Consider the following 23,284-nt stretch of genomic DNA (forward strand, 5'->3'; position numbering starts at 1 on the left):
CTTCCAAAGGATCCAGGCTCAGGGCGAGGGTCTGGGCTTGGGTCCGGGCTTTTAGGAAGATGCTGGGAAGGGTGCAGGGACGTTGCAGCAGGATAGGAGGGTCCAAGCTCGATGCAAAGGAACCACGGTCGGGGCGGGGATCCAGGCTCAGGGGTGCAGCTGGGGCACAAGGGACCAAGAACTAGATGGGAGTTTGAGGAAGATGCCGGGATTTCGGGACACAGCGCAGGGATGGGGATGGCTCGGTGCTGGAGTCGGTACCAGCACCAGCAGCTTTCGCGCAGTAGTAGGTGGCCGTGTCGTCGGCCCTGAGGCTGTTCATCTGCAGCGTGACCGTGCTCTGGGAGTTGTCCCTCGAGATGGTGAAGCGTCCTTTGACCGACGGCGCGTAGTAGGTGTAACTACCATCGTTGTTAATACTCGCGACGTACTCGAGCCCCTTCCCGGGTGCCTGTCGCATCCATCCCATGCCGAAGCTGCTGAAGGTGAAGCCGGAGCCCTTGCAGAGGAGACGCAGGGACCCCCCGGGTGTCTGGAGACCACCTCCGGACTCGACCAGTTGCACGGCCGCCCGCAGCCCTGCGGAGACAGGAAGGACGGGATGGAGTCACCGGGGTGCCCACGTTGCCCACCCACCCCAAAATCTGTGCGCCTGGGGTTATGGGGATCCTATTTGAGAGGACTGTGATGAAGAAGAAGAGGAGGAGGAAGGTGGAGGGGGGCTGCTCTGGGGTGGGTCCTGCTGGTGGGTCCTCTCTGCCCAGCGGCACTCGAGTTGCTCAGGGTGATGGTTACACCAAAGGTGGCTTCAGGGGGCCTTGACCATCCCTGCCCTGATTCCAGACCCCTGACCCAACCCTGGACCCCTTGAACTGCGCCCAGACCCCTGACCCAACCCTGGACCCCTTGCTCTCAACCCAGACCCTTTGCTCCAAGCCCAGACCCCTGCAAGGGCTCCGGCTTCACCTTCAGCAGCTTCAGCATGAACTGGGTGCGACAGGCGCCCGGGAAGGGGCTCGAGTGGGTCGCGGGTATTACCTACGGTGGTAGTAGCACCTACTACGCGCCATCGGTCAAAGGACGCTTCACCATCTCGAGGGACGACTCCCAGAGCACGCTCACGCTGCAGATGAACAGCCTCAGGGCCGACGACACGGCCACCTACTACTGCGCGAAAGATGCTGATGGTGGTGCTGGTGATGCTCTTGCCATGTCCCAGCAGCCCTGCTCTGTGTCCCCAAATCCTGAATTCTTCTTCAAGCTCCCAACTCGTTCCTGGTGCCCTTCACCCAACCCGGACCCTTGTCCTGAGCCTCGACCCTTTCCAACCAGCCCAGAACTCTTGCACCAAACCCGCGTCCTTTGCCGCGATCCCGACCCCGGCACGATGCCCAAATCCTCGGCTCTGGAACCGGCCGGGTGCTGCCAACACAGCCCCGCAGTCTGTACCAGCTCCGTCACCCCCGTGATTTCTGCCACCCACTCGAGACCCTTCCCGGCGCCCGGCGCACCCAGAGCGTGTCGGATACGTGGGACTTGTAGGTGGAGCCCTTGCAGAGGAGGCAAAGGGCCCAGATTTGGGTCAAGAGCTGGGGATTTGGGCACCGTGAAGGATTTGGGCTCGCTGCAAGGCTGCAGGCGGGATGTGAGGGTCTGGGTTTGGTGCAAGGGTCTGGGCTTGATGGAAACGGTCCACGCTGACGGCGAGGACGTGGGTTTGGTGTTGGGTCCGGGTTGGGAGCAAAAGGTCCAGGCTCAGGGAAAGGATTTGGGTTTGGTGCAAGGGTCCGGGCTGAGTGGATGGTCTTTGGAAAGTTGGTGGGATCTGGGGGAACAGAGCAGGAATGCTGCGGCTCGGCGTGAGCATCAGTGTCACCGCCACCATCTCTCGTGCAGTAGTAGGTGGCCGAGTCGTCGGCCCTGAGGCTGTTCATCTGCAGCGTGAGCGTGTTCTGGGAGTTGTCCTTCGAGATGGTGAAGCGTCCCTTGACCGATGGCGCGTACCAGGTGGAACTACCACCAGGGTTAATACCCGCGACAAACTCGAGCCCCTTCCCGGGTGCCTGTCGCACCCAGCTCATGTAGGAGCTGCTGAAGGTGAAGCCGGAGCCCTTGCAGAGGAGGCGCAGGGACCCCCCGGGTGTCTGGAGACCACCTCCGGACTCGACCAGTTGCACGGCCGCCCGCAGCCCTGCGGAGACAGAAAGGACGGGATGGAGTCACCCAAGTCCCTGATTCTCCCACCCACCCAAAATCTGCATGACGGAGGTTGGGGGATCCTATTTGAGAGGGCTGCAAGGAAGAAGACGAGGAGGAGGAAGGTGGAGGGGGGCTGCTCTGGGGTGGGTCCTGCTGGGGGGTCCTCTCTGCCCAGGGGCACTCGAGTAGCTCAGGGTGATGGTTACACCAAAGGAGGGTTCCACGGGCCCTGACCATCCCTGTTTCCAGCCCCCAGCCCTCTGACCCAATCCTGGACCCCATGAACTGAGCCCAGACCCTTTGCAACCAGCCCTGAACCCCTTTTGGGCTCAGAGCAAGAGGTCCAGGGTTAGGACAGGGGTCTGGGCTCAGTTCAAGGGTCCAGGATTGGGTCAGGGGTCTGGAAACAGGGCAGGGATGGTCAGGGCCCTTGGAACCCTCCTTTGGTGTAACCATCACCCTGAGCAACTCGAGTCCCCCTGGGCGGAGAGGACCCACCAACAGGACCCACCCCAGAGCAGCCCCCTCTTCCACCTTCCTCCTTCTTTTCTTCCTCGCAGCCCTCACAGGTAGGATCCCCCAACCCCAGGCGCATAGATTTTGGGTGGGTGGGCGACTCTGGGACCGGGGTGACTCCATCCCGTCCTTCCTGTCTCCGCAGGGCTGCGGGCGGCCGTGCAACTGGTCGAGTCCGGAGGTGGTCTCCAGACACCCGGGGGGTCCCTGCGCCTCCTCTGCAAGGGCTCCGGCTTCACCTTCAGCAGCTTCGGCATGTACTGGGTGCGACAGGCGCCCGGGAAGGGGCTCGAGTTTGTCGCGGGTATTTACAGCGGTGGTAGCACCTACTACGTGCCATCGGTCAAAGGACGCTTCACCATCTCGAGGGACGACTCCCAGAGCACGCTCACGCTGCAGATGAACAGCCTCAGGGCCGACGACACGGCCACCTACTACTGCGCGAAAGAAGATGATAATTGTGGTGGTGGGACCAGCCCTGGCATGGAGCCCCAATACCCCTGCGCTGCATCCCAAAATCCTGAAATCTTCCCCAAACTCCCAACCTGTTCCTCGTCCTGTTCACCCAACCTGGACCCTTGTCCCAAGTTTTGACCCTTCCCACCCAGCCCAGACATTTCCCACCCAAACTGCCGACCTTGTAGAGGACGCACCGAGCCTGGGTTTGGGGCAAGACCCGGGGATTTGGGCACCGTGCAGGGGTCCGGGCTCCTTCCAATGGATCCAGACTCCTGCAAACAGTCCAGGGCGAGGGTCCGGGCTTTGGGAAGATGCTGGGAACGGTGCAGGGACGTTGGGGCAGGGTAGGAGGGTGCAAGCACAGGGCAAAGGATCCAGGGTTGGGGCAGGGGTCCGGGCTCAGGGCGAGGGTCTGGGTTCCGTACAAGGCTCTGGGATCATTGTGAGGGTCCAGTCTTGGAGCTGGGTCCTGGCTCAGGACAAGGGTTTTGGGAAGATGCTGGGACACAAGGCAGGGATGCTGGGATGTGATGCCAGCTTTTCCATCGCCACCAGCAGATTTCGCGCAGTAGTAGGTGGCCGTGTCGTCGACCCTGAGGTTGTTCATCTGCAGCGTGACCGTGCTCTGGGAGTTGACCCTCGAGATGGTGAAGCGTCCTTTGACCGCCGACGTGTAGTATCTGTAACCACCACCAGTGTCAATGCTCGCGACCCACTCGAGCCCCTTCCCAGGCGCCTGTCGCATCCAGAACATGGTGTAGCCGCTGAAGGTGAAGCCGGAGCCCTTGCAGAGGAGGCGCAGGGACCCCCCGGGTGTCTGGAGACCACCTCCGGACTCGACCAGTTGCACGGCCGCCCATGGGGCCCAAAAACCCGGACTCGCCGCAAAGGACGCGGGTTGGGTGGAAGAGGTCTGGGCTGGGTGGGAAGGGTCGAGGCTCAGGACAAGGGTCCGGGTTGGGTGCAGGGGTCTGGAGACAGGGCTGGGGGCCGGGCAGGGATGGTCAGGGCCACTTGCACCGTCCTTTGGTGTAACCATCACCCTGAGCAACTCTAGACAACCAGGGCAGAGAGGACCCCACCAACAGGACCCACCCCAGAGCAGCCCCCCTCCCACCTTCCACCTCCTCTTCTTCCTCGCAGTACTTCCAGGTAGGAACCCCCAATCTCCGTCATGCAGATTTTGGGTGGGTGGGTGACTCTGGGACCCACGCAACTCCATCCCGTCCTTTCTGTCTCCGCAGGGCTGCGGGCGGCCGTGCAACTGGTCGAGTCCGGAGGTGGTCTCCAGACACCCGGGGGGTCCCTGCGCCTCCTCTGCAAGGCCTCCGGCTTCGCTTTCGGCAGCACCGACATGGTGTGGATGCGACAGGTCCCCGGGAAGGGGTTCCAGTGGGTCGCGGGTATTTGGAGCGGTGGCAGTGACACGCGGTACGCCCCATCAGCCAAGGGAAAGTCTGCAGATGAACAGCCTCAGGGCCGACGACACGGCCACCTACTACTGCGCGAAAGGTGCTTGTGGTGGTGGCACCCAGCCCCAACATCCCTGCACTGTGTCCCCAAATCCTCCCAAAACCATCACCCCACTCCAAGACCCCTGCAGCCCCTCCAGATCCTTGCCTCGAGCCTCGGCCTTTTGTCCCCCACCTCAACCATTTGCCGCAAACCTCAACGCTTTCACCCAAACTGGAAGCCTTTTTGCCCCAAAACTCAACCATGTTTGCTCCAAACCTCCATCATTTGCCCCAAAGCTCAACCCTTTGCCCCAAAGCTCAACCATTTTTGCTCCAAAGCTCCATTGTTGGCACCAAACTTTGACTGTTTGCCACAAACTTCAACTGTTGCCTCTAAACCTCAACCATTTGCATCAAACCTCAACCATTTTGGCCCCAAACTTCCATCATTTTGGCCTCAAACCTCAACTGTTTGCCCCAAATCTCAACCATGCTCCCCCCAAACCTCTACCATTTGCCACAAAGCTCAACCGTTGGCACCAAGCTTTGACTGCTTGCCACAAACCTCAACCATTTTGGACCCAAACCTTGACCGTTTTGGCCCCAAACCTCGAACGTTTCCCCCAAACTGCAATCTTTTTTGCCCCAAATCTCAACCATGTTTGCCCCAAAGCTCTACATTTGCCCCAAAGCTCAACCGTTTTTGCCCCAAACCTCAATTATTTGCACCAGACTTAGACGGCTTGCCACGAACCTCAACCGTTGGCCCCAAACTTCAACCATTTGCATCGAACCTCAACCGTTTTGACCCCAAACCTCAACCATTGGCCCCAAACTTCAACCATTTGCATCGAACCTCAATCATTTTGGCCCCAAACCTCAACCGTTGGCCCCAAACCTCAACCATGTTTGTATTGGGTGCAAGGGAGGAGGTCGGTTGGGTCGCAAGAGTCCAGGAATGAGGCATTTGACCTCGTTTGTGTCTTAATGTCGCTCTTGGGATGATATCAGACCCTTCCCCGACATTGGATCGGGACAGCGTCCTTTGACCGCCGGTGCGTTGGAGATGCTACTACCACTGCTGTGAATACTCGCGACGTATTCGAGCCCATTCCCGGGCGCCTGTTGCACCCACAGCGTGTCGTTGCTGCTGAAGGTGACGCCAGAGCCCTTGCAGAGGAGGCAGAGGGCCCAGATTTGGGTCAAGACCCGGGGATTTGGGCACCGTGAAGGATTTGGGCTCGCTGCAAGGCTGCAGGCGGGATGTGAGGGTCTGGGTTTGGTGCGAGGGTCTGGGCTTGATGGAAACGGTCCAGGTTCAGGACAAGGACGTGGGTTTGGTGTTGGGTCTGTGTTTGGTGTTGGGTCCGGGTTGGGAGCAAAAGGTCCAGGCTCAGGGCAAGGATTTGGGTTTGGTGCAAGGGTCCGGGCTGAGTGGATGGTCTTTGGAAAGTTGGTGGGATCTGGGGGAACAGAGCAGGAATGCTGCGGCTCGGCGTGAGCATCACTGTCACTGCCACCATCTCTTGCGCAGTAGTAGGTGGCCGAGTCGTCGACCCTGAGGCTGTTCATCTGCAGCGTGAGCGTGCTCTGGGAGTTGTCCCTCGAGATGGTGAAGCGTCCCTTGACCGATGGCGCGTACCAGGTGCTACTACCACCGCTGCTAATAATTGCGAGCCACTCGAACCCCTTCCCAGGTGCCTGTCGCACCCAGTTCATGGCTCTGCTGCTGAAGTCGTAGCCGGAGCCCTTGCAGAGGAGGCGCAGGGACCCCCCGGGTGTCTGGAGACCACCTCCGGACTCGACCAGTTGCACGGCCGCCTGCAGCCCTGGGGAGACAGGAAGGACGGGATGGAGTCACCCAAGTCCCTGAGTCACTGACGCACCCAAAATCTGCCTGACGGAGGTTGGAGCATCCTATTTGAGAGGGCTGCAAGGAAGAAGACGAGGAGGAGGAAGGTGGAGGGGGGCTGCTCTGGGGTGGGTCCTGCTGGTGGGTCCTCTCTGCCCAACGGGACTTGAGTTGCTCAGCGTGATGGTTACACCAAAGGTGGCTTCAGGGGGCCTTGACCATCCCTGCCCTGTTTCCAGACCCCTGACCCAACCCTGGACCCTTGAACTGCGCCCAGACCCCTGACCCAACCCTGGACCCCTTGCTCTCAACCCAGACCCTTTGCTCCAAGCCCAGACCCCTGCAAGGGCTCCGGCAGGGACCTCCTGGGGTGTTTGGGCTCCGTGGGCGGCCGTGCAACTGGTCGAGTCCGGAGGTGGTCTCCAGACACCCGGGGGGTCCCTGCGTCTCCTCTGCAAGGCCTCCGGCTCCACCATCAGCGGCTACAGCGTGTCCTGGGTGCGACAGGCGCCCGGGAAGGGGCTCGAGTTCGTCGCGGGTGTTGACGGTGGCGGCGGTAACAGAGGTTACGCCTCGTCGGTCAAAGGACGGTTCACCATCTTGAGGGACAACTCCCAGAGCACGGTCACGCTGCAGATGAACAGCCTCAGGGCCGACGACACGGCCACCTACTACTGCGGGAAACATGCTTGTGGTGGTGGCACCCAGCCCCAACATCCCTGTACTGTGTCCCCAAATTCTCCCAAAACCATCACCCCACTCCAAGACCCCTGTCGCCACTCCGGATCCTTGCCCCAAGCTTCGGTTGTTTGTCCCACACCTCAACCATTTGCCGCAAACCTCAACTCTTTCACCCAAACTGCAAGATTTTTGCCCCAAACCTCAACCATGTTTGCCCCAAACCTCTACCATTTGCCCCAAAGCTCGACCGTTTTTCCCCAAAGCTCAACCGTTTTTCCGCAAAGCTCGACCGTTTTTCCGCAAAGCTCGACCGCTTTTCCGCAAAGCTCGACCGCTTTGGCCCCAAACCTCAATTGTTTGCCCCAAACCTCAACTGTTTGCCCCAAACTGCAATCTTTTTTGCTCCAAATCTTAACCACGTTTGCCCCAAACCTCAACCCTTTGCCCCAAACCTCAACCTTTTGCATCAAAGCTCAATTGTTTGCCCCAAACCTCAACCATTGGCCCCAAACCTCTACGATGTTTGCCCCAATCTTCTACCATGTTTGCCCCAAACCTCAACTGTTTGCCCCAAACTGCAATCTTTTTTGCCCCAAATCTCAACCCTGTTTGCCCCAAACCTCTACCGTTTGCCCCAAAGTTCTACCATTTGCCCCAAAGCCCAACTGTTTGCCCCAAAGCTCAACCGTTGGCCCAAAACCTGAACTGTTTGCATCAAAGCTCAACTGGTTTGCCCCAAACCCCAATGGGGTTTGGCCCCAAACCTCAACTGTTCGCCCCAAACCTCAACTGTTTGCCCCAAACCTCGACCGTTTGCCCCAAACTTTGACTGTTTGCTACGAACCACAACTCTTGGCCCCAAACTCAACCGTTTGTATCAAACCTCAACTGTTTTGGCCCCAAATCTCAACTGTTTTTGCCCCAAACCTTGATCATTTTTGCCCCAAACCTTGATCATTTTTGCCCCAAACCTTCACCATGTTTGCCCCAAAGCTCAACCAGTTTTGCCCCAGCCTCAACTGGTTTGCCCCAAACCTCAACCGTTCGCCCCAAACCTCGACCGTTTTGCCCCAAACCCCAGCAGGTTTTGGCCCCAAACTTCAACCATTCGCCTCAAACCTCAACTGGTTTTGCCCCAAACCTCAACCGGTTTTGGCCCCAAACCTCAACCATTTGCCCCAAACTTTGACTGTTTGCCACGAACCACAACTGTTGGCCCCAAACTCAACCGGTTTTTTGCCTCAAACCTTGATCATTTTTGCCCCAAATCTCAACCATTTTGGCCCCAAACCTTCACCATGTTTGCCCCAAAGCTCAACTGTTTTGCCCCAAACCCCAATGGGTTTTGGCCCCAAACCTCAACCGTTTGTCCCAAACCTCAACCGGTTTTGCCCAAACCTCAACCGGTTTGCCCCAAACCTCAACTGTTCACCCCAAACCTCGACCATTTGCCCCAAACCTCGACCATTTTGCCCCAAACCTCGACCATTTTGCCCCAAACCTCGACCATTTGCCCCAAACCTCGATCATTTTGCCCCAAACCTCGATCATTTTGCCCCAAACCTCGATCATTTTGCCCCAAACCCCAGCGGGTTTTGGCCCCAAACCTCAACCGTTTGCCCCAAACCACAGTTGTTTTGCCCCAAATCTTGACCATTTTTGCCCCAAATCTTGACCATTTTTGCCCCAAATCTTGACCGTGTTTGTCCCAAATCTCAACCATTTTGCCCCAAATCTTGGCCAAGCCCAACATCTTCCTGATACTCCGAGCCTGGATCCCCGCGGGGTACCCAGATCTTGGCCCCAATACACTTATTTATTAGCCTTAATTAAGAAGGGCTGGGGGATAAATTTAATTATTAGTCCTAATACACTTAAATATTAGCCCTAAGGAACTAATTCCTAGCCAAAGTTTAGGAGGAATGGGGGAGAAATTTAATTATAAGCCCCAATGGATTTAATTATTAGCCATAATTTAGGAGGCATGGGGGGGGAAATCTAATTATAAGCCCTAATGGACTTAATTATTAGCCCTCATATAGGTGGGCTGTGGAATAAATGTAATTATAAGCCCTAACAGACTTAATTATTAGCCCTAATTTAGGGAGGCTGGAGAACAAATTTCATTATAAGGCCTAATAGACTTAATTATTAGCCCTAATTTGGTGGGCTGTGGACTAGATGTAATGATAAGGCTTAATAGACTTAATTATTAGCCCTAATAGACTCAATTATTAGCCCTAATTTAGGGAGGCTGGGGAATAAATTTCATTGTAAGGCCTAATAGACTTAAGTATTAGCCCTAATAGACTTAATTATGATCTCTAATTTAGGGGGCTGGGTCTTAAATTTAAGTTTAAGCCCTAATACACTTAATTATTAGCCCTAATAGACTTACATTTTAGTCCCACTAGACTTAAATTTCAGCCCTAATTGAGGCGACCTGAGGGATAAATATAATTATACCCCGAAATTCAGGTGCCGAGAGCAACAGCTGTACTTAAAAGCCCGAAAATGAGAACAGCGACTAAATCTGGGGCGGAAAAAGGCCCTTTTGGAGGTTTCGGGTCCATTAATGGGTATTTTTGGCAGCAGCAGCTGCGCGGGAAAGCCCCAAATCGGGCGGGTTTAGCAGAGAAAAAGGGGCCGCCCCCGGCAGCTGCGGACCCCAAAATACGGCGAGAGCTGAGCGGTAACAGCGGGTCGTACTTGGGGGATTTTTTAATTAATTTGGTTAATTGAAAAATGGGATTATTTTCTATGATTGTTGGGTTTATTTGGTTTGCTGTGTAATTTTTATTATTATTATTTTATTGGGAAATGTGTGCTATTTTATTGCTATTATTACTATCTTTGCAGAAAGACGGTGGTATTGGTATTTTTTATTATTATTATATTTTAATTATTATCATTTATTGCTTGCCACTTTATTTTCTTTTATTATCAATAATACGTCCTACTTCATTTTCTTTTATTACTATCATTAGCACCAAAAACTTCTACTTATTATTTTTATTAGCAGAAATATGCCCCACTTTTTCTTTTATTAGTACTATTAGCGCAAATACTTCTGTTTATTATTATTACCATTATTAACAGAAATACTTCTACTTAATTTTTAAATTATTACTATCAATAATACTTGCCGGTTTATTGTTATTCTTACTGTTCTTGCAGAAATATGTGCTACTTTCTCGATTATTATTACTATTAGCCGAAAAGTGTCTGCTCTATTTTTTTATTATTATTATTATTATTACCAGTAATACTTGCTATTTTATTCTTATTGCTACCTTTGCAGAAATATGTGCTACTTTTTTATTAGTAGAAGAAATAATTCTAAATTATTATTAGTTTATTAGTATTATTTTATCATTTATATTGTCATTATTACATGCTACTTTATTATTATTATTATTAACAGAAATGTATTCTACCTCATTTTCTATTACCATTATTATTAGCAGGAATTCTTCTACTTTATTTTTATTATTATCACCAGAAATACTTTTACCGTAGTACTCTTATCAAAAAGAAATTATTATTCTTAATACTACTTTATTTTCTTATTATTAACAGAAATACTATTTTAATTTTTATAATTTCCTTAGAAACGCCTGCTATTTTATTGTTATTCTTATTATTTTAGCAGAACTACGTGCTTTGTTATTATTTTTATTATAATTACTATTATTATTAGCAGAAATAATTGTTCCATTATTTTCATTACCACTGGCAGAAATCCTTGCTGCCTTTTTATTCCTATTCCCCGCAGAAACACGTCCTATTTTATGAACATTATTTTATTAGAAATACTTATTATTTTATCCGTGCTATTATTTTTAGCAAGAATAAGCGCTATTTGGGGGTTTCATTATCATTTTTAGTAGAAATACATGCGATTTGATATTTATTATTGTCACTGGCATTAGTAGTGGTTAATTGTATTTTAAATTATTTTTCTTATGGTTATATAAATTATTATATTACTAAATTGTAAGCGTTATGTTTATTTCTTATTATCCATATTTGTTACTCGAAATATGTGGTAGTTTATTATTATTAGTGGCAATACAGGCTATTTTATTTTTTTTATTATTCTTACATTTGGCCAAAAGGTGCATAGCTCGCTTTAATTTTTTTTTCTTTATTTTCTTTATTATTATTCTTTCTTTCCTCGGTGTTGCCTGAAAAACCATTAGAAAAGAACTTCAACATAAACCAAATAAAATAATAAATAAACAAAACAAAACTTAAAATTCCCCCTTTTTTTTTTGGAGGGGGGGACAGGGACGTGACAACACCACCAAAGGGTCCACAGAGCGGCGGAATAAAGAAACGCAATGACAATAAAATAAAAATAAAATAAAATATAAGAAAATAATGGAATAAAAAGTAAAGAAAGGGGAAAAAAAGAAAAGAAAGGGAATAAATAAATGGAATAAAAAAAGGAAAATAAATGGAAAATAAATAAATGGAATAAAATGGAATAAAAAAAGAAAATAAATGGAATAAAAAAAGAAAATAAATGGAATAAAAGAAAAAGGCAATAAATGAATGGAATAAAAAAAGAAAATAAATGGAATAAAAGAAAAAGGCAATAAATGAATGGAAAAAAAGAAAATAAATGGAATAAAAGAAAAAGGCAATAAATGAATGGAATAAAAAGAAAATAAAGGAAAAAATAAAGGCAATAAATGAATGGAATAAAAAGAAAATAAAGGAAAAAATAAAGGCAATAAATGAATGGAATAAAAGAAAATAAATGGAATAAAAATGGAATAAAAAATAATGGAATAAAAAGGAAGTAAATTAATAGAAAGTAAAAGAAATAAAAAAATAAATGGAATAAAAGAAGATAAATGTGATAAATAGAAGGAGTGAAAGAAAGTGGAATAAAATAAAAGGACTAAAAGAAAATAAATGTAATAAAAAGACATAAATGGAATAAAATAAATCTAATAAGTAAATGGAATAAAATAAAATTAATAAAAGGAATAAAAGAAAGGGAATAAAGGAATGGAATAAAAGAAAATAAAATGAAGAAATGAAATAAAACATGGAATAAAAAGAAGATAAATGGAATAAAAGAAAAGGAGTAAAAAGAAAATAAATTTAATAAAAGGAATAAAAGGAAATAAAGGGAATTAAAGAAATAAAGGAGTAAAAAGAAAATAAATTTAATAAAAGGAAATAAAGGGAATTAAAGAAATAAATTGAGTAACGGGCGTAAAGAAATTAAAGGCAGAAAAGGAATAAAAGAAAATAAAGAGAAGAAAGAAATGGAAATAAAAATATGTAAAAATACATTAATTAACTAGAACTAAAGTAATAATAAAAATAGATTAAAATATCTGAAATTCGTGACATAAAAATAAATGGAAGAGCTGAACTAGACGAAGCAAAAGAAATAAAAATAAATGCCCTAAAAGAAAGCAAAATAAAGAAAGAACAATAAAAGCAACATAAATTAAAAAGAAAGAAAAACTGAAGGAAAATAAATTAAAAGAAAGAAAAATAAAATAAATAAATACAGAAAAAATACACACAAGAGATGAAACAAAAATAAACGGACGATTATATGGCTGAAATAAAAGAAATGAACTTAAATGCACAAAAATAAATGAAATTAAATGCAGAAAAATAAATTAAATGCAGAAAAAAATGGAATGAAATGTAGAAAAAAGAAATGAAAGGCAGAAAAATAAATGAAATTAAACGTAGAAAACCAAATGAAATAATTGCACAAATATAAATGAACTGAAGGAAATGTCAACGAGCTGAAAGAAATAAAATGAAAATTAAAGAAATAAAAAATCACTCCAATAAACGGAATCCAATCACCCAAACCCAACCGGCCTAACAGCGCCTCAAAATGGCGCTCTTAATCTGCCTAGCAACGCGCGCTCATTGGCCCCGCCGCGGCCGGAGGGGCGTGGCTTCGGTGTGGGGTGACGCCGCGCCTGCGCACACCGGGTGGAACGGGGATGGGGGGAACCCGGAAGCGCGTCCCTCCCCCTAGCAACCGCGGGGTTTTCCTTAGCAACCGCGGGGTTTCCTTAGCAACCGCGGGGTTTTCCTTAGCAACCGCCTCGGGGGGGGGTCAAAGTGGGGGGGGGACGGGGTTGGGGGGGGTCGGAGGCCTGAGGAGGCCTCTGGGGGGGGGAACAGGGTTTTGGGGGGGGTCTAGGCCTCAGTGGGGGGGACTAGGCCTCGGGGTGGGGGGGACACCAGGCCCAGGTAGGCCCCAGGGGGGGATAAGGGGGGGGGGGAGAGTTTGGGGGGCAAGAACGAGGGGGGGTCACCCCATTCACCCCATTTTTTCCTCATCTTCCCCCCTCCAGGACATCTACAGGTGACGCACCCCCAGTTCTGCGCCCCCTCCCCCCCCCCCGTCAGGTAAGAATAAAGCCCCCCAAAATGAGAGGGGGACCCCCCCCTTTACACCTCTGCCCGCCAAAAATTTAGTGTAGGACCCCCCCCAAAATGAGTAGGCACCCCCCAAAAATAAGCCCACCCCCCTAAATCAGTAGATGACCCCCCAAATAAATATATAACCCCCCAAAAATAAGTATTTAATCCCCCAAAATAAGTGTTTAACCCCCCCAAAATAAGTATTTAACCCCCCAAAATAAGTATTTAACCCCCACAAAATAAGTATTTAACCCCCACAAAATAAGCAAACAGCCCACTCAAATATACACAACCCCCAAAAAATGAATTTACACCCCTAAAAATATGCCTACTCCCCCCCAAATGTATATAACCCCCCCAAGCAAGTATATAACCCTCCCCATAACAGGTATTTAACCCCCAAATTAAGTATACGCTCCCCCAAAATAAGTATTTAACCCCCCAAAATAAGTACGCACCCCCCAAAATTAGCGTACACCCCCCCAAAATAAATATACCCCCCAAAATAACCAAACAACCCCCCAAAATAAGTATAAATGTCCCCAAAATAAGCACGTAGCCCCCCAAAATTAGTAGATAAACCCCGCAAAAGGTATTTAACACCCAAAATAAGTAAAGACCCCCCCAAATAAATATATGCCCCCAAATAAATCTACAACCCCCCAAATAAATATACGCCCCCCAAAATAAGTAGATAATGCCCCAAATAAGTATTTAGACCCCCAAAATAAGTATTTAAAGCCCCAAACCCAAGTATTTAACCCCCCAAATAAGTGTACACCCCCAAAAAATATATACATCCCCCCCAAAAAGTAGACACCCCCAAAATGATCCCACCTCCCACAAAATAAGTAGAACCACCCCAAATAAGTATTTAACTCTAAAAATAAGTACATAAGCCCTAAAATAAGTATATAAATCCCCCAAATAAGTATATAAACCCCAAATAAGTATTTAACCTGAAAAATTAGTATATAACCCCCAAAGATAAGTATTTATCCCCTCAAAATAAGTATTTAACCCAAAAAATAAGTATGTAACCCCCAAAATAAGTATATAACCCTACAAATAAGTATATAACCCCCAAAATAAGTATTTAACCCCAAAATAAGTTTATAACCCCTAAAATAAATATTTAACACCCCAAAGTATTTAAACCCCCCAAAATAACTATATAACCCCCCAAAATAAGTATTTAAACCCCCAAAAGTATTTAACTCCCCAAAATAAGTGTTTAACCCCCAAATAAGTGCTTAACCCCCCAAATAAGTTTATAACTCCCCCAAATAAGTTTACAACCCACAAAAATAAGTATTTAACGCCCAAAATAAGTATTTAAGCCCCAAAATAACTATATAACCCCCCAAGATAAGTATAACCCCCCAAGATAAGTATAACCCCCCCAAAATAAGTTTGTAACCCCAAAAAGAAGTATTTAACCCCAAAATAAGTTTATAACCCCCAAAATAAGTGTTTAACCCCCCTCAAACTATTTAACCCCCTAAAGAAGTATTTAACCCCCCAAATAAGTTTATAACCCCCCAAAAATAAGTATTTAGCCCCCAAAATAAGTATTTAACCCCCCAAAGAAGTATTTAACCCCCAAAATAAGTTTATAACCCCCCAAAATAAGTATTTAACCCCCCCAAGTAAGTATATAAAACCCCAAAATAAGTTTATAACGCCCAAAATAAGTATTTAACCCCTCCAAAATAAATGTACACCCCCAAAAAATAAATACACCCCCCCCAATAATTATACACCCCCAAAATGAGCCCAGCCCCCCCAAAATCCACCCCCCAAGAACTTGAAGGGGGAGAAGGGAAGGGGTTAAAAGGAGGAAAATGGGGGAAATAAAGGCGGTTTTGGAAAAAAAAAGGGTTTTTTTGAAAAAAAAAAAGGGGGGGGGGGGGGAGGCGTGTCCCTGGTGGGGCCCCGCTTTGGGGGGCTCGGGGACAAGGAAAGGGAGGGATTTTTGGGGGGGGTCCCCCCCTTTTTTTGTCCCTGTCCCCCCCTTTGTCACTGTGTCCCCCCCCTTTTGTGTCCCCCCCCCCCCAAAAAAAAAATTGGGGGGATGCCTCGTCGCAAGCAGCAGCAGCCGCAGCAGCTCCTGGGCTCCAACCACGGTATTTTTGGGGGGGTTAGGGGGGGCTGGAGGGGTTTGGGGGGGGTCCCTTAGATTTGGGGGGGGTCCCTAGATTTGGGGGGGGGGGCTTGGGAGTGGAAGGGGTGGGTTTGTTTTGGGGAGAGACCCCCAAAAAATGAGGCTGGGGGGTGGCAGAGGGAGGGATCGGCCTTCGGGAAGTTTTTTTTTGGGGGGGGGGGGGGGATTTGGGCAACTTGCCCCCCCCTCTTCAAGTGATACGGGGAGACCCCCCCCACCCCAAATTGAGGAGGGGTCCCCCCAAATTGAGGAGGGTCCCCAAAATTCATCAGGGTGTGTCGTGTGTGTGTCCCCCCCTCAAAAAACTTTGGGCAGGGTGTTCGGAAAGTCGTCAGGGGGGCTTAAAAGTGTGTTGTGTCGTCCCCCCCCCAAAAAAAATCCCATCAGGACCCCCCCTCCCCCAAATCTCAGGAGGACCCCCCCTAAAACTTGGTAGGGGTCCCCCAAAATTCAACGGGGTCCCCAAAACCCCCTCAGGGTCCCCAAAATTTGGTCAAGTACTCCCCCCCGCCCCAAACTTGGTCAGGGACATCTCCCCCCCCCCCCCCCAAATCCTGCTGGGATTTCCCCCCCAAAAATCCCTCAGAGCCCCCCCAGAATCTCTCAGGGACCCCCAAACTCTCTCCAAGCCTCCCCAAGCCCCTCAGAGCCCCCCGAAACCCCTTCAGGGACCCCCCAAATCCTCTCAGAGCCCCCCAAGCCCCCTCAGAACCCCCCAAACCACTCAGGGACCCCAAAACCCGCTCAAAGCCCCCCCAATCCTCTCAGAGCCCACCCAGACCCCCTCAGGGACCCCCCAAATCCTCTCAGAGCCCCCCCAAACCCCTTCAGGGACCCCAAAACCCGCTCAAAGCCCCCCTCAAATCCTCTCAGAGCCCCCCAGACCCTCTCAGGGACCCCAAAACCCCTTCAAAGCCCCCCAAAACCCTCTCAGAGCCCCCCAAACTCCTTCACGGACCCCCAAAACCTCTCAAAGCCCCCCCAAATCCTCTCAGAGCCCCCCGAAACCCCTTCAGGGACCCCCCAAATCCTCTCAGAGCCCCCCAAGCCCCCTCAGAACCCCCCAAACCACTCAGGGACCCCAAAACCCGCTCAAAGCCCCCCCAATCCTCTCAGAGCCCCCCAAACTCCTTTATGGACCCCCAAAACCCCTCAAAGCCCCCCCAAATCCTCTCAGAGCCCCCCAGACCCCCTCAGGGACCCCAAAACCCCTTCAAAGCCCCCCAAAACCCCCTCGGACCCCCTCCAAACTCTTTCACAGACCCGAAAACCCCTTCAGAGCCCCCCCAAACTGCCTCAGGGACCCCCCAAAACCCCCTCAAAGCCGCCCCCAAAACCCCCTCAAAGTCCCCCCCAATCAACTCAGAGCCCCCCCAAATTCTCTCAGAGCCCCGCAAACCCCCTCAGGGACCCCAAAACCCCCTCAGAGCCCCCCCCAAACCTCCTTGGGGACCCTAAACCCCCTTCAAAGCCCCCCCAAATCCTCTCAAAGCCCACCCAGACCCCCTCAGGGACCCCCCAGATCCTCTCAGAGCCCCCCCAAACCCCTTCAGGGACCCCAAAACCCCCTCAAAGCCCCCCCAAATCCTCTCAGAGCCCCCCAAACCCCTTCAGAGCCCCCCCCAAACCACCTCGGGGACCCCAAAACCCCTTCAAAGCCCCCCCAATCCTCTCAGAGCCCCCCAAATCCTCTCAGAGCACCCCCAGACTCCCTCAGGGACCCCAAAACCCCCTCAGAGCCTCCCCAAGCCCCCTTCAAAGCCCCCCCAAACCACCTCAGGGACCCCTCAAAGCCCCCCCAAATCCTCTCAGAGCCCCCCCAAACCACCTCAGGGACCCCAAAACCCATTCAAAGCCCCCCCAAGTCCTCTCAGAGCCCCCCCAGATTCTCTCAGAGCCCCCCAAACCCCTTCAGGGACCCTCAAAGCCCCCCAAACCCCCTCAGAGCCCCCCCAAACCACCTCAGGGACCCCTCAACCCCCCCCCAAATCCTCTCAAAGCCCCCCCAAATCCTCTCAGAGCCCCCCAGACCCCAGCAAAACCCGGGGTGGAGGATTGCAAGTGCACATTTTGGGGTGCCCAGTCCCAAATTCCCCCTTTTTCACCCCATTTTCTTTGTTGCTAGGTAACCCAGGCTGGCTGGGCTCTCGTAAGCTCCCCACCCCCCCCAAGTTGGGGGGGACCCCCCCCCAAAATCTGATCCCCCCCCCCAGCATGACATCACTCATGGCGTGACTCCGCCATCCCCCCTCCCTCCTTTTTACATCACAACCCAGCGACCCCCCCCCCCCCATTACGTCACGATTTAGGGGGGCTCCCCTCCCCCACATCCGCCTTCGTCCCCTCCTCTTCCTCCCAAAGCTGGATTTTTTTTTTATTTTTTTTAAATTTTTTTTTGGGGGGGGGGAGTAAAAGGGGGGGGCGACCCCCCCCCCCATAACCATGGCTGAGCCGGGAGGTGGGTGACGGACAGACGGACGGAGGGGCCTGCGGCCTAGCTGGCTCCTTCCCGCGCCCGTCTGTCCGTCCGTCCGTCCATCCATCGTCCATCGTGTCCGTCCGTCCATCCATCCAACCCTGGACCCCCCCCTCCCTTCCCCAAAAAATCCACTCCCCCCCTCCCCCCCCAAAACCTTCGTCCCGCCGTCTGTCCGGCCTTCATCCATCCATCCGTCCGTCCGTCCGTCCGTCCGCATCTTTCACGAGGGGGGAGGTTTTGGGGGGAATAACGGGGATTTTGGGGAGGGTAACGGGGATTTGGGGGGGGTAACGGGGGTTTGGGGGGGATAAAGGTGATTTTGGCGGGCTGCTGGGGGGGGAATGCCATTTTGGGGGGAATAACGGGGATTTTGGGGGAGTCACAGGGATTTTGGGGGGGATAACAGGGATTTTGGGGGGTTAATGGGGATTTGGTGGGGATAACAGGGATTTGGGGGGATAATGGGGATTTTGGGGGGGTAAGAGGGGTTTTGGGGGGATAAGAGGGGATTTTGGCGGGCTGCTGGGGGGGGAATGCCATTTGGGGGGGATTAACGGGGATTTTGGGGGGGTAACGGGGATTTTGGGGGGATAAAGGGGATTTTGGGGGGTTGCTGGGGAGAGGGGAGTCCTGGGGGAGGTTTGGGGGGGGGGCTAACGGTGAGTTTGGGGGGGGTAACTGTGATTTTGGGGGTTAACTGTGATTTTGGGGGGCATAATGGTGATTTTGGGGGGATAATGGTGATTTGGGGGGGCTGCCAGCGGGATGCTGCTTTTTTGGGGGGGATAGCGGGGATTTGGGGGGCGGGGGGGCTGCCATTGCGGGGGATAATGGGGATTTGGGGGGAAAATGGGGTTTTGGGGGGGCTGTAGGAGTGGGGGTGTAGGGGAGGATTTGGGGGGGGGATAATGGTGATTTTGGGGGGCTGTGGGGGACGGTGCCATTTTGGGGGGGCTCCTGGTGGGACATAATTTATGGGGAGCCCTTGGGGTTATGGGAAAGGATTTTTGGGGTGCAACGCCTGATTTGGGGGGGGGGCTTTCTCTCCTCCCGCAGGCTCCCCCGGCGCCACCGCCGCCGCCGCCTCCCCGGCCCCCCGCGAGGGTCCCGTCGCCCCTTCTTCTTCCTCCTCCTCCTCCTCTTCCTCCTCCTCTTCCTCTCCCCCCGGCATGGATGCCGAAGCGGATCCCCCACCTCCTCCACCAACCGGGGGTCCCCCTCAATCTGGGGGGGCCCCCCTTAACCTCCCCTTGATCCTGGAGGAGCTACGGGTGCTTCAACAACGCCAACTCCACCAGATGCAGATGACAGAGGAGATCTGCCGGCAAGTTCTACTTTTGGGGACCCTAGAGCACCCCAAAACCCCCCTACCCCCCTTCACCGCCAAAAACGACCCCCCCAAACCCCATTTCTTCCATCTTTTCCCTCCTTTCCCCACCGGAACGCGGGGGCTCAAAACCGAACCCCACGGCGGCGGCGTTACCGCCGCCGCCTTCCTCCCGGCGTTGGCTGGAGGATCTTCACCGGGTCTTCTGCGCCCCAAAAATATCGGGGGGGATTCGGGGACCCCCCGGCACGAGTGCGGTTTTTGCGGGAAAGCTTTCGGCAGCGATAGCGCCCGGCAAATCCATCTCCGGTCCCACACCGGCGAAAGACCTTACAAATGCAACGTCTGCGGCAACCGCTTCACCACCCGCGGCAATTTGAAGGTCCATTTCCACCGGCACCGCGAGAAGTACCCCCACGTTCAGATGAACCCCCACCCCGTCCCCCAACACCTGGATTACCTCCTCCCGGCGCCGGCATCCACCCAACATCTCACCGGAGCCGCCCAACATCTCACCGGGGCCAACCAACACCTCGCCGGGGCCAACCAACATTCGTCTGCGCCCAGCCAACTCAACGTGGGCGCTCAACATCTCAACGCGGGCACTCAAAATCTCACCGGGGCCGCCCAACCGCTCGCCGGGGCCACCCAGCAGCTCGCCGGGGCCACCCAACCGCTTGCCGGGGCCACCCAACATCTCGCCGGGGCCACCCAACATCTCACCGCGCCCACCCAGCCGCTCGCCGGGGCCACCCAACATCTTACCGCGGCCAACCAACTCAACGCGGCCGCCCAATCTCTCAACACGGCCGCCCAACATCTCACCGGGGCCACCCAGCATCTCACCGGGACCACCCAGCATCAAACCGGGACCACCCAACTCAACGCGGCCACCCAGCCCGTCAACGCGGCCGCTCAACCCGTCAACGCCACCGCCCAACATCTCACCGGGGCCGCCCAACCTCTCGCCGCAGCCACCCAACATCTCACCGGCACCACCACCCAACTCAACGCGGCCACCCAACACCTCACCGGGGCCGCCCAACCTCTCGCCGCGGCCACCCAACACCTCGCCGCGGCCACCCATCACCTCGCCGCGCCCACCCATCACCTCACCGCCTTCCACAAGCTTCTCCTGCTGAAGGCCACCGAGGGAAGATCCAAGGGGGGCGATGAGAACACCCCTCCCGGCAAACCCCCCGGTTGGGCGCTCTTGACGGGTCGTTTTAAGGGATCGCCCCTTTTTTTGGAGACCACCCCCTCGGAGACCTCCAAACTTCAACAATTGGTGGAGAAGATCGACCCCCCAAATCCGTCGTCGTCATCGTCGTCATCGTCGCCGGATCCGCCTCGACACCAGTGCCCGGTTTGCCGACGGGTGTTGAGTTGCCCTCGAGCTTTACGGTTACATTTTGGGCAACACGGGGGGGTCGCGGGGGGAATTTTTGGGGGGGCCGAACGCCCTTTTCGGTGTAAGATTTGCGGGCGTTGCTTCTCCACCCGCGGTAATTTACGGGCGCATTTCGGGGGCCACCGGGGGGGGCCCCCAAATTCTTGCCCCCCTCTGCCAGAAGAAATTCACCAACGCTCTCAACCTCCAACAACACGTCCGGCTTCATTTGGGGGGGCAGCTTCCTAACGGAGGGGGAACCCCCCAATTAGGGGGGATCCCCCAAATAGGGGCTAACCCCCAACAAGGGGGGAGCCCCCAAATCGGGGGGACGCCCCAAGAGGAAGAGGAGATCTCCGAAGAGGAGGAGGAAGAGGAGGAAGGCACCGAGGAGGAAGAGTCGGCCGGGGGGAGCAGCCCCAAGCGGGACCCCCCGACCGAGGAAGAGGAAGAGGAGGAGGAAGAGGAAGAGGAAGAAGAAGGGGAGAAAGCGGGGGGCGGTGGCAGCAGCGAGCCCCCCGAAACGACGGGGGACCCCAAAACAGAGGAAGGAGGAGGAGGAGGAGGAGGAGGAGGGGAGGAAGGCAAGGATTCGGCCGAGGGGGCGAAGAAACAGGTAAGGGGGGGGTACCCCGGGGTGGAAAGGGGGATTTGGGGGGTCCCCCCAAAGTGAGGGGGGGCGTTGGGGGGGTCCCCCCCAAATTAAGGAGATTTTGGGGGTGTCCCTTCCCAATTAAGGAGATTTTGGGGTCCCTCTGCAAGGGAGGGGTTTTGGGAGTCTCCCATGGGAAAAGAGGGGGTCCCCCAAAAATGAGGGGGGGGGTTGGGGTGTCCCCCCCAATTAAGGAGATTTTGGGGTCTCTCCACCCCAAGGGAGGGGTTTTGGGGGTCTCCCATGGGGATGGGGGGGGTTTGGGGGTCCCTTCCCAATTAAGGAGATTTTGGGGGTGTCCCCTCCCAATTAAGGCGATTTTGGGGTCTCTCCCCCCCCAAGGGAGGGGTCTGGGGGGGTCTCCCATGGGAAAAGGGGGGGGATTGGGGGGTCCCCCAAAGTGGGGAGGGGTTTTGGGGGGGATGTCCCCCTCAATTAAGGAGATTTTGGGGGTGTTCCCCCTAATTAAGGCAATTTTGGGGTTCTCTCCCCCAAGGGGGGGGTTTTGGGGGTCTCCCATGGGAAAAGAGGGGGATTGGGGGGGGTCCCCCAAAGTGAGTGGGGGGTTTGGGGGGTGTCCCCCTCAATTAAGGAGATTTTGGGGGTGTTCCCCCTAATTAAGGCAATTTTGGGGTTCTCTCCCCCAAGGGAGGGGTTTTGGGGGTCTCCCATGGGAAAAGAGGGGGATTGGGGGGGTCCCCCAAAGTAAGTGGGGGGTTTGGGGGGTGTCCCCCTCAATTAAGGAGATTTTGGGGGTGTCCACTCCCAATTAAGGCAATTTTGGGGTCTCTCCACCCCAAGGGAGGGGTTTTGGGGGTCTCCCATGGGAAAAAGAGGGGGATTGGGGGGGGTCCCCCAAAGTGAGGCAGGGTTTTGGGGGGGTGTCCCCCTCAATGAAGGAGATTTTGGGGGTGTCCCCCCCCTCCCAGAGCACTGACACCCCTTTTTTTTCCCCTCCCCCCCCCCCCCCACAGGTCCCCCCAAACTGGACCCCGGCCCCCCGCAACCGCCCGCCCCCCCCCCCTCCACCGCCGGAACCAAGCCCCCCCAAATCTCCAGAGGGGGCGGGGGGGCACCCCTCGCTTTCTGGAACCAGTGCCCCCCTTTATTTCCAGGGGGTCCCCCCAAAAATTCACGGGGGACCCCTAAAACCCCACCACCACCCCCCTCCGCAACCCCTCAAGAAGCTGGGGGGGCTCCAGATACCGGCGAGGGGGACCCCGAAAATCGGGGGGAGGCGGAGAAGTAGTTTAATTAGTGATATTGGGGAGGGGTGGGGGGGTCCCTGCACCCCAAAATCCTCCCCCTGCACCCCAAAATTGCCCCCCTCCCCTCATAGCGTAGGCCTAATTAAAGCCGTTTGCTGACAACTAACCCCCCCCGCTCTGCCTCCTGTCTGTGATTTGGGGTTGGGGGGGTGGGAAAAAGGGATTTTGGGGGGATTCCACACAAAAAAGAGAAAAAAAAAGCGAAAAAAATGGGGTGCCCCCCCCAAGTCTGGCTCTGCCAGGCCACAAGATGGCGGCGGGAGCCCTCAACAAAGATGGCGGCGGTTGCCATGGCGCCCGTAGAAAGGTGCCAGCCCTCAAAATGGCGGCGGTTGCCATGGCACCCGTACGGGGTGGTGGTGCCAGTTCTCAAAATGGCGGCCGGTGCCAGTTCTCAAAATGGCGGCCGTTACCACAGCACCCCCCACC

At 52.9% G+C, this 23,284-nt stretch overlaps 1 protein-coding gene and 3 gene segments (V, D, J or C); 2 read left to right on the forward strand and 2 right to left on the reverse strand.

Moving 5' to 3' along the window:
* Positions 1-181: 181 nt before the first annotated feature.
* On the reverse strand, positions 182-592 carry LOC126036712 (Ig heavy chain V region 6.96-like; the record flags this gene model as incomplete). The annotated part of the segment is given in 1 exon segment: positions 182-592. A coding segment is annotated over 1 exon segment (411 nt), but the record flags the coding sequence as incomplete, so codon positions are not given.
* Positions 593-2,847: 2,255 nt separating this feature from the next.
* On the forward strand, positions 2,848-3,309 carry LOC126036713 (Ig heavy chain V region 914-like; the record flags this gene model as incomplete). The annotated part of the segment is given in 1 exon segment: positions 2,848-3,309. A coding segment is annotated over 1 exon segment (462 nt), but the record flags the coding sequence as incomplete, so codon positions are not given.
* A 302-nt stretch (positions 3,310-3,611) lies between these two features.
* LOC126036714 (Ig heavy chain V region 6.96-like) lies at positions 3,612-4,213 on the reverse strand. The segment is given in 2 exon segments: positions 3,612-3,643; positions 3,709-4,213. Coding segments are annotated over 2 exon segments (537 nt in total).
* An 11,426-nt stretch (positions 4,214-15,639) lies between these two features.
* Positions 15,640-22,961, forward strand: LOC126036716 (sal-like protein 2). Its single transcript, XM_049796738.1, is given in 4 exon segments — positions 15,640-15,701; positions 19,275-21,103; positions 21,105-21,551; positions 22,562-22,961. Coding segments are annotated over 4 exon segments (2,721 nt in total). The 5' UTR covers positions 15,640-15,649; the 3' UTR covers positions 22,955-22,961.
* The last annotated feature ends 323 nt before the right edge of the window (positions 22,962-23,284 follow it).

Source organism: Accipiter gentilis, unplaced genomic scaffold (assembly GCF_929443795.1).
Source record: "Accipiter gentilis unplaced genomic scaffold, bAccGen1.1, whole genome shotgun sequence".
Lineage (NCBI taxonomy): Eukaryota > Metazoa > Chordata > Aves > Accipitriformes > Accipitridae > Astur > Astur gentilis.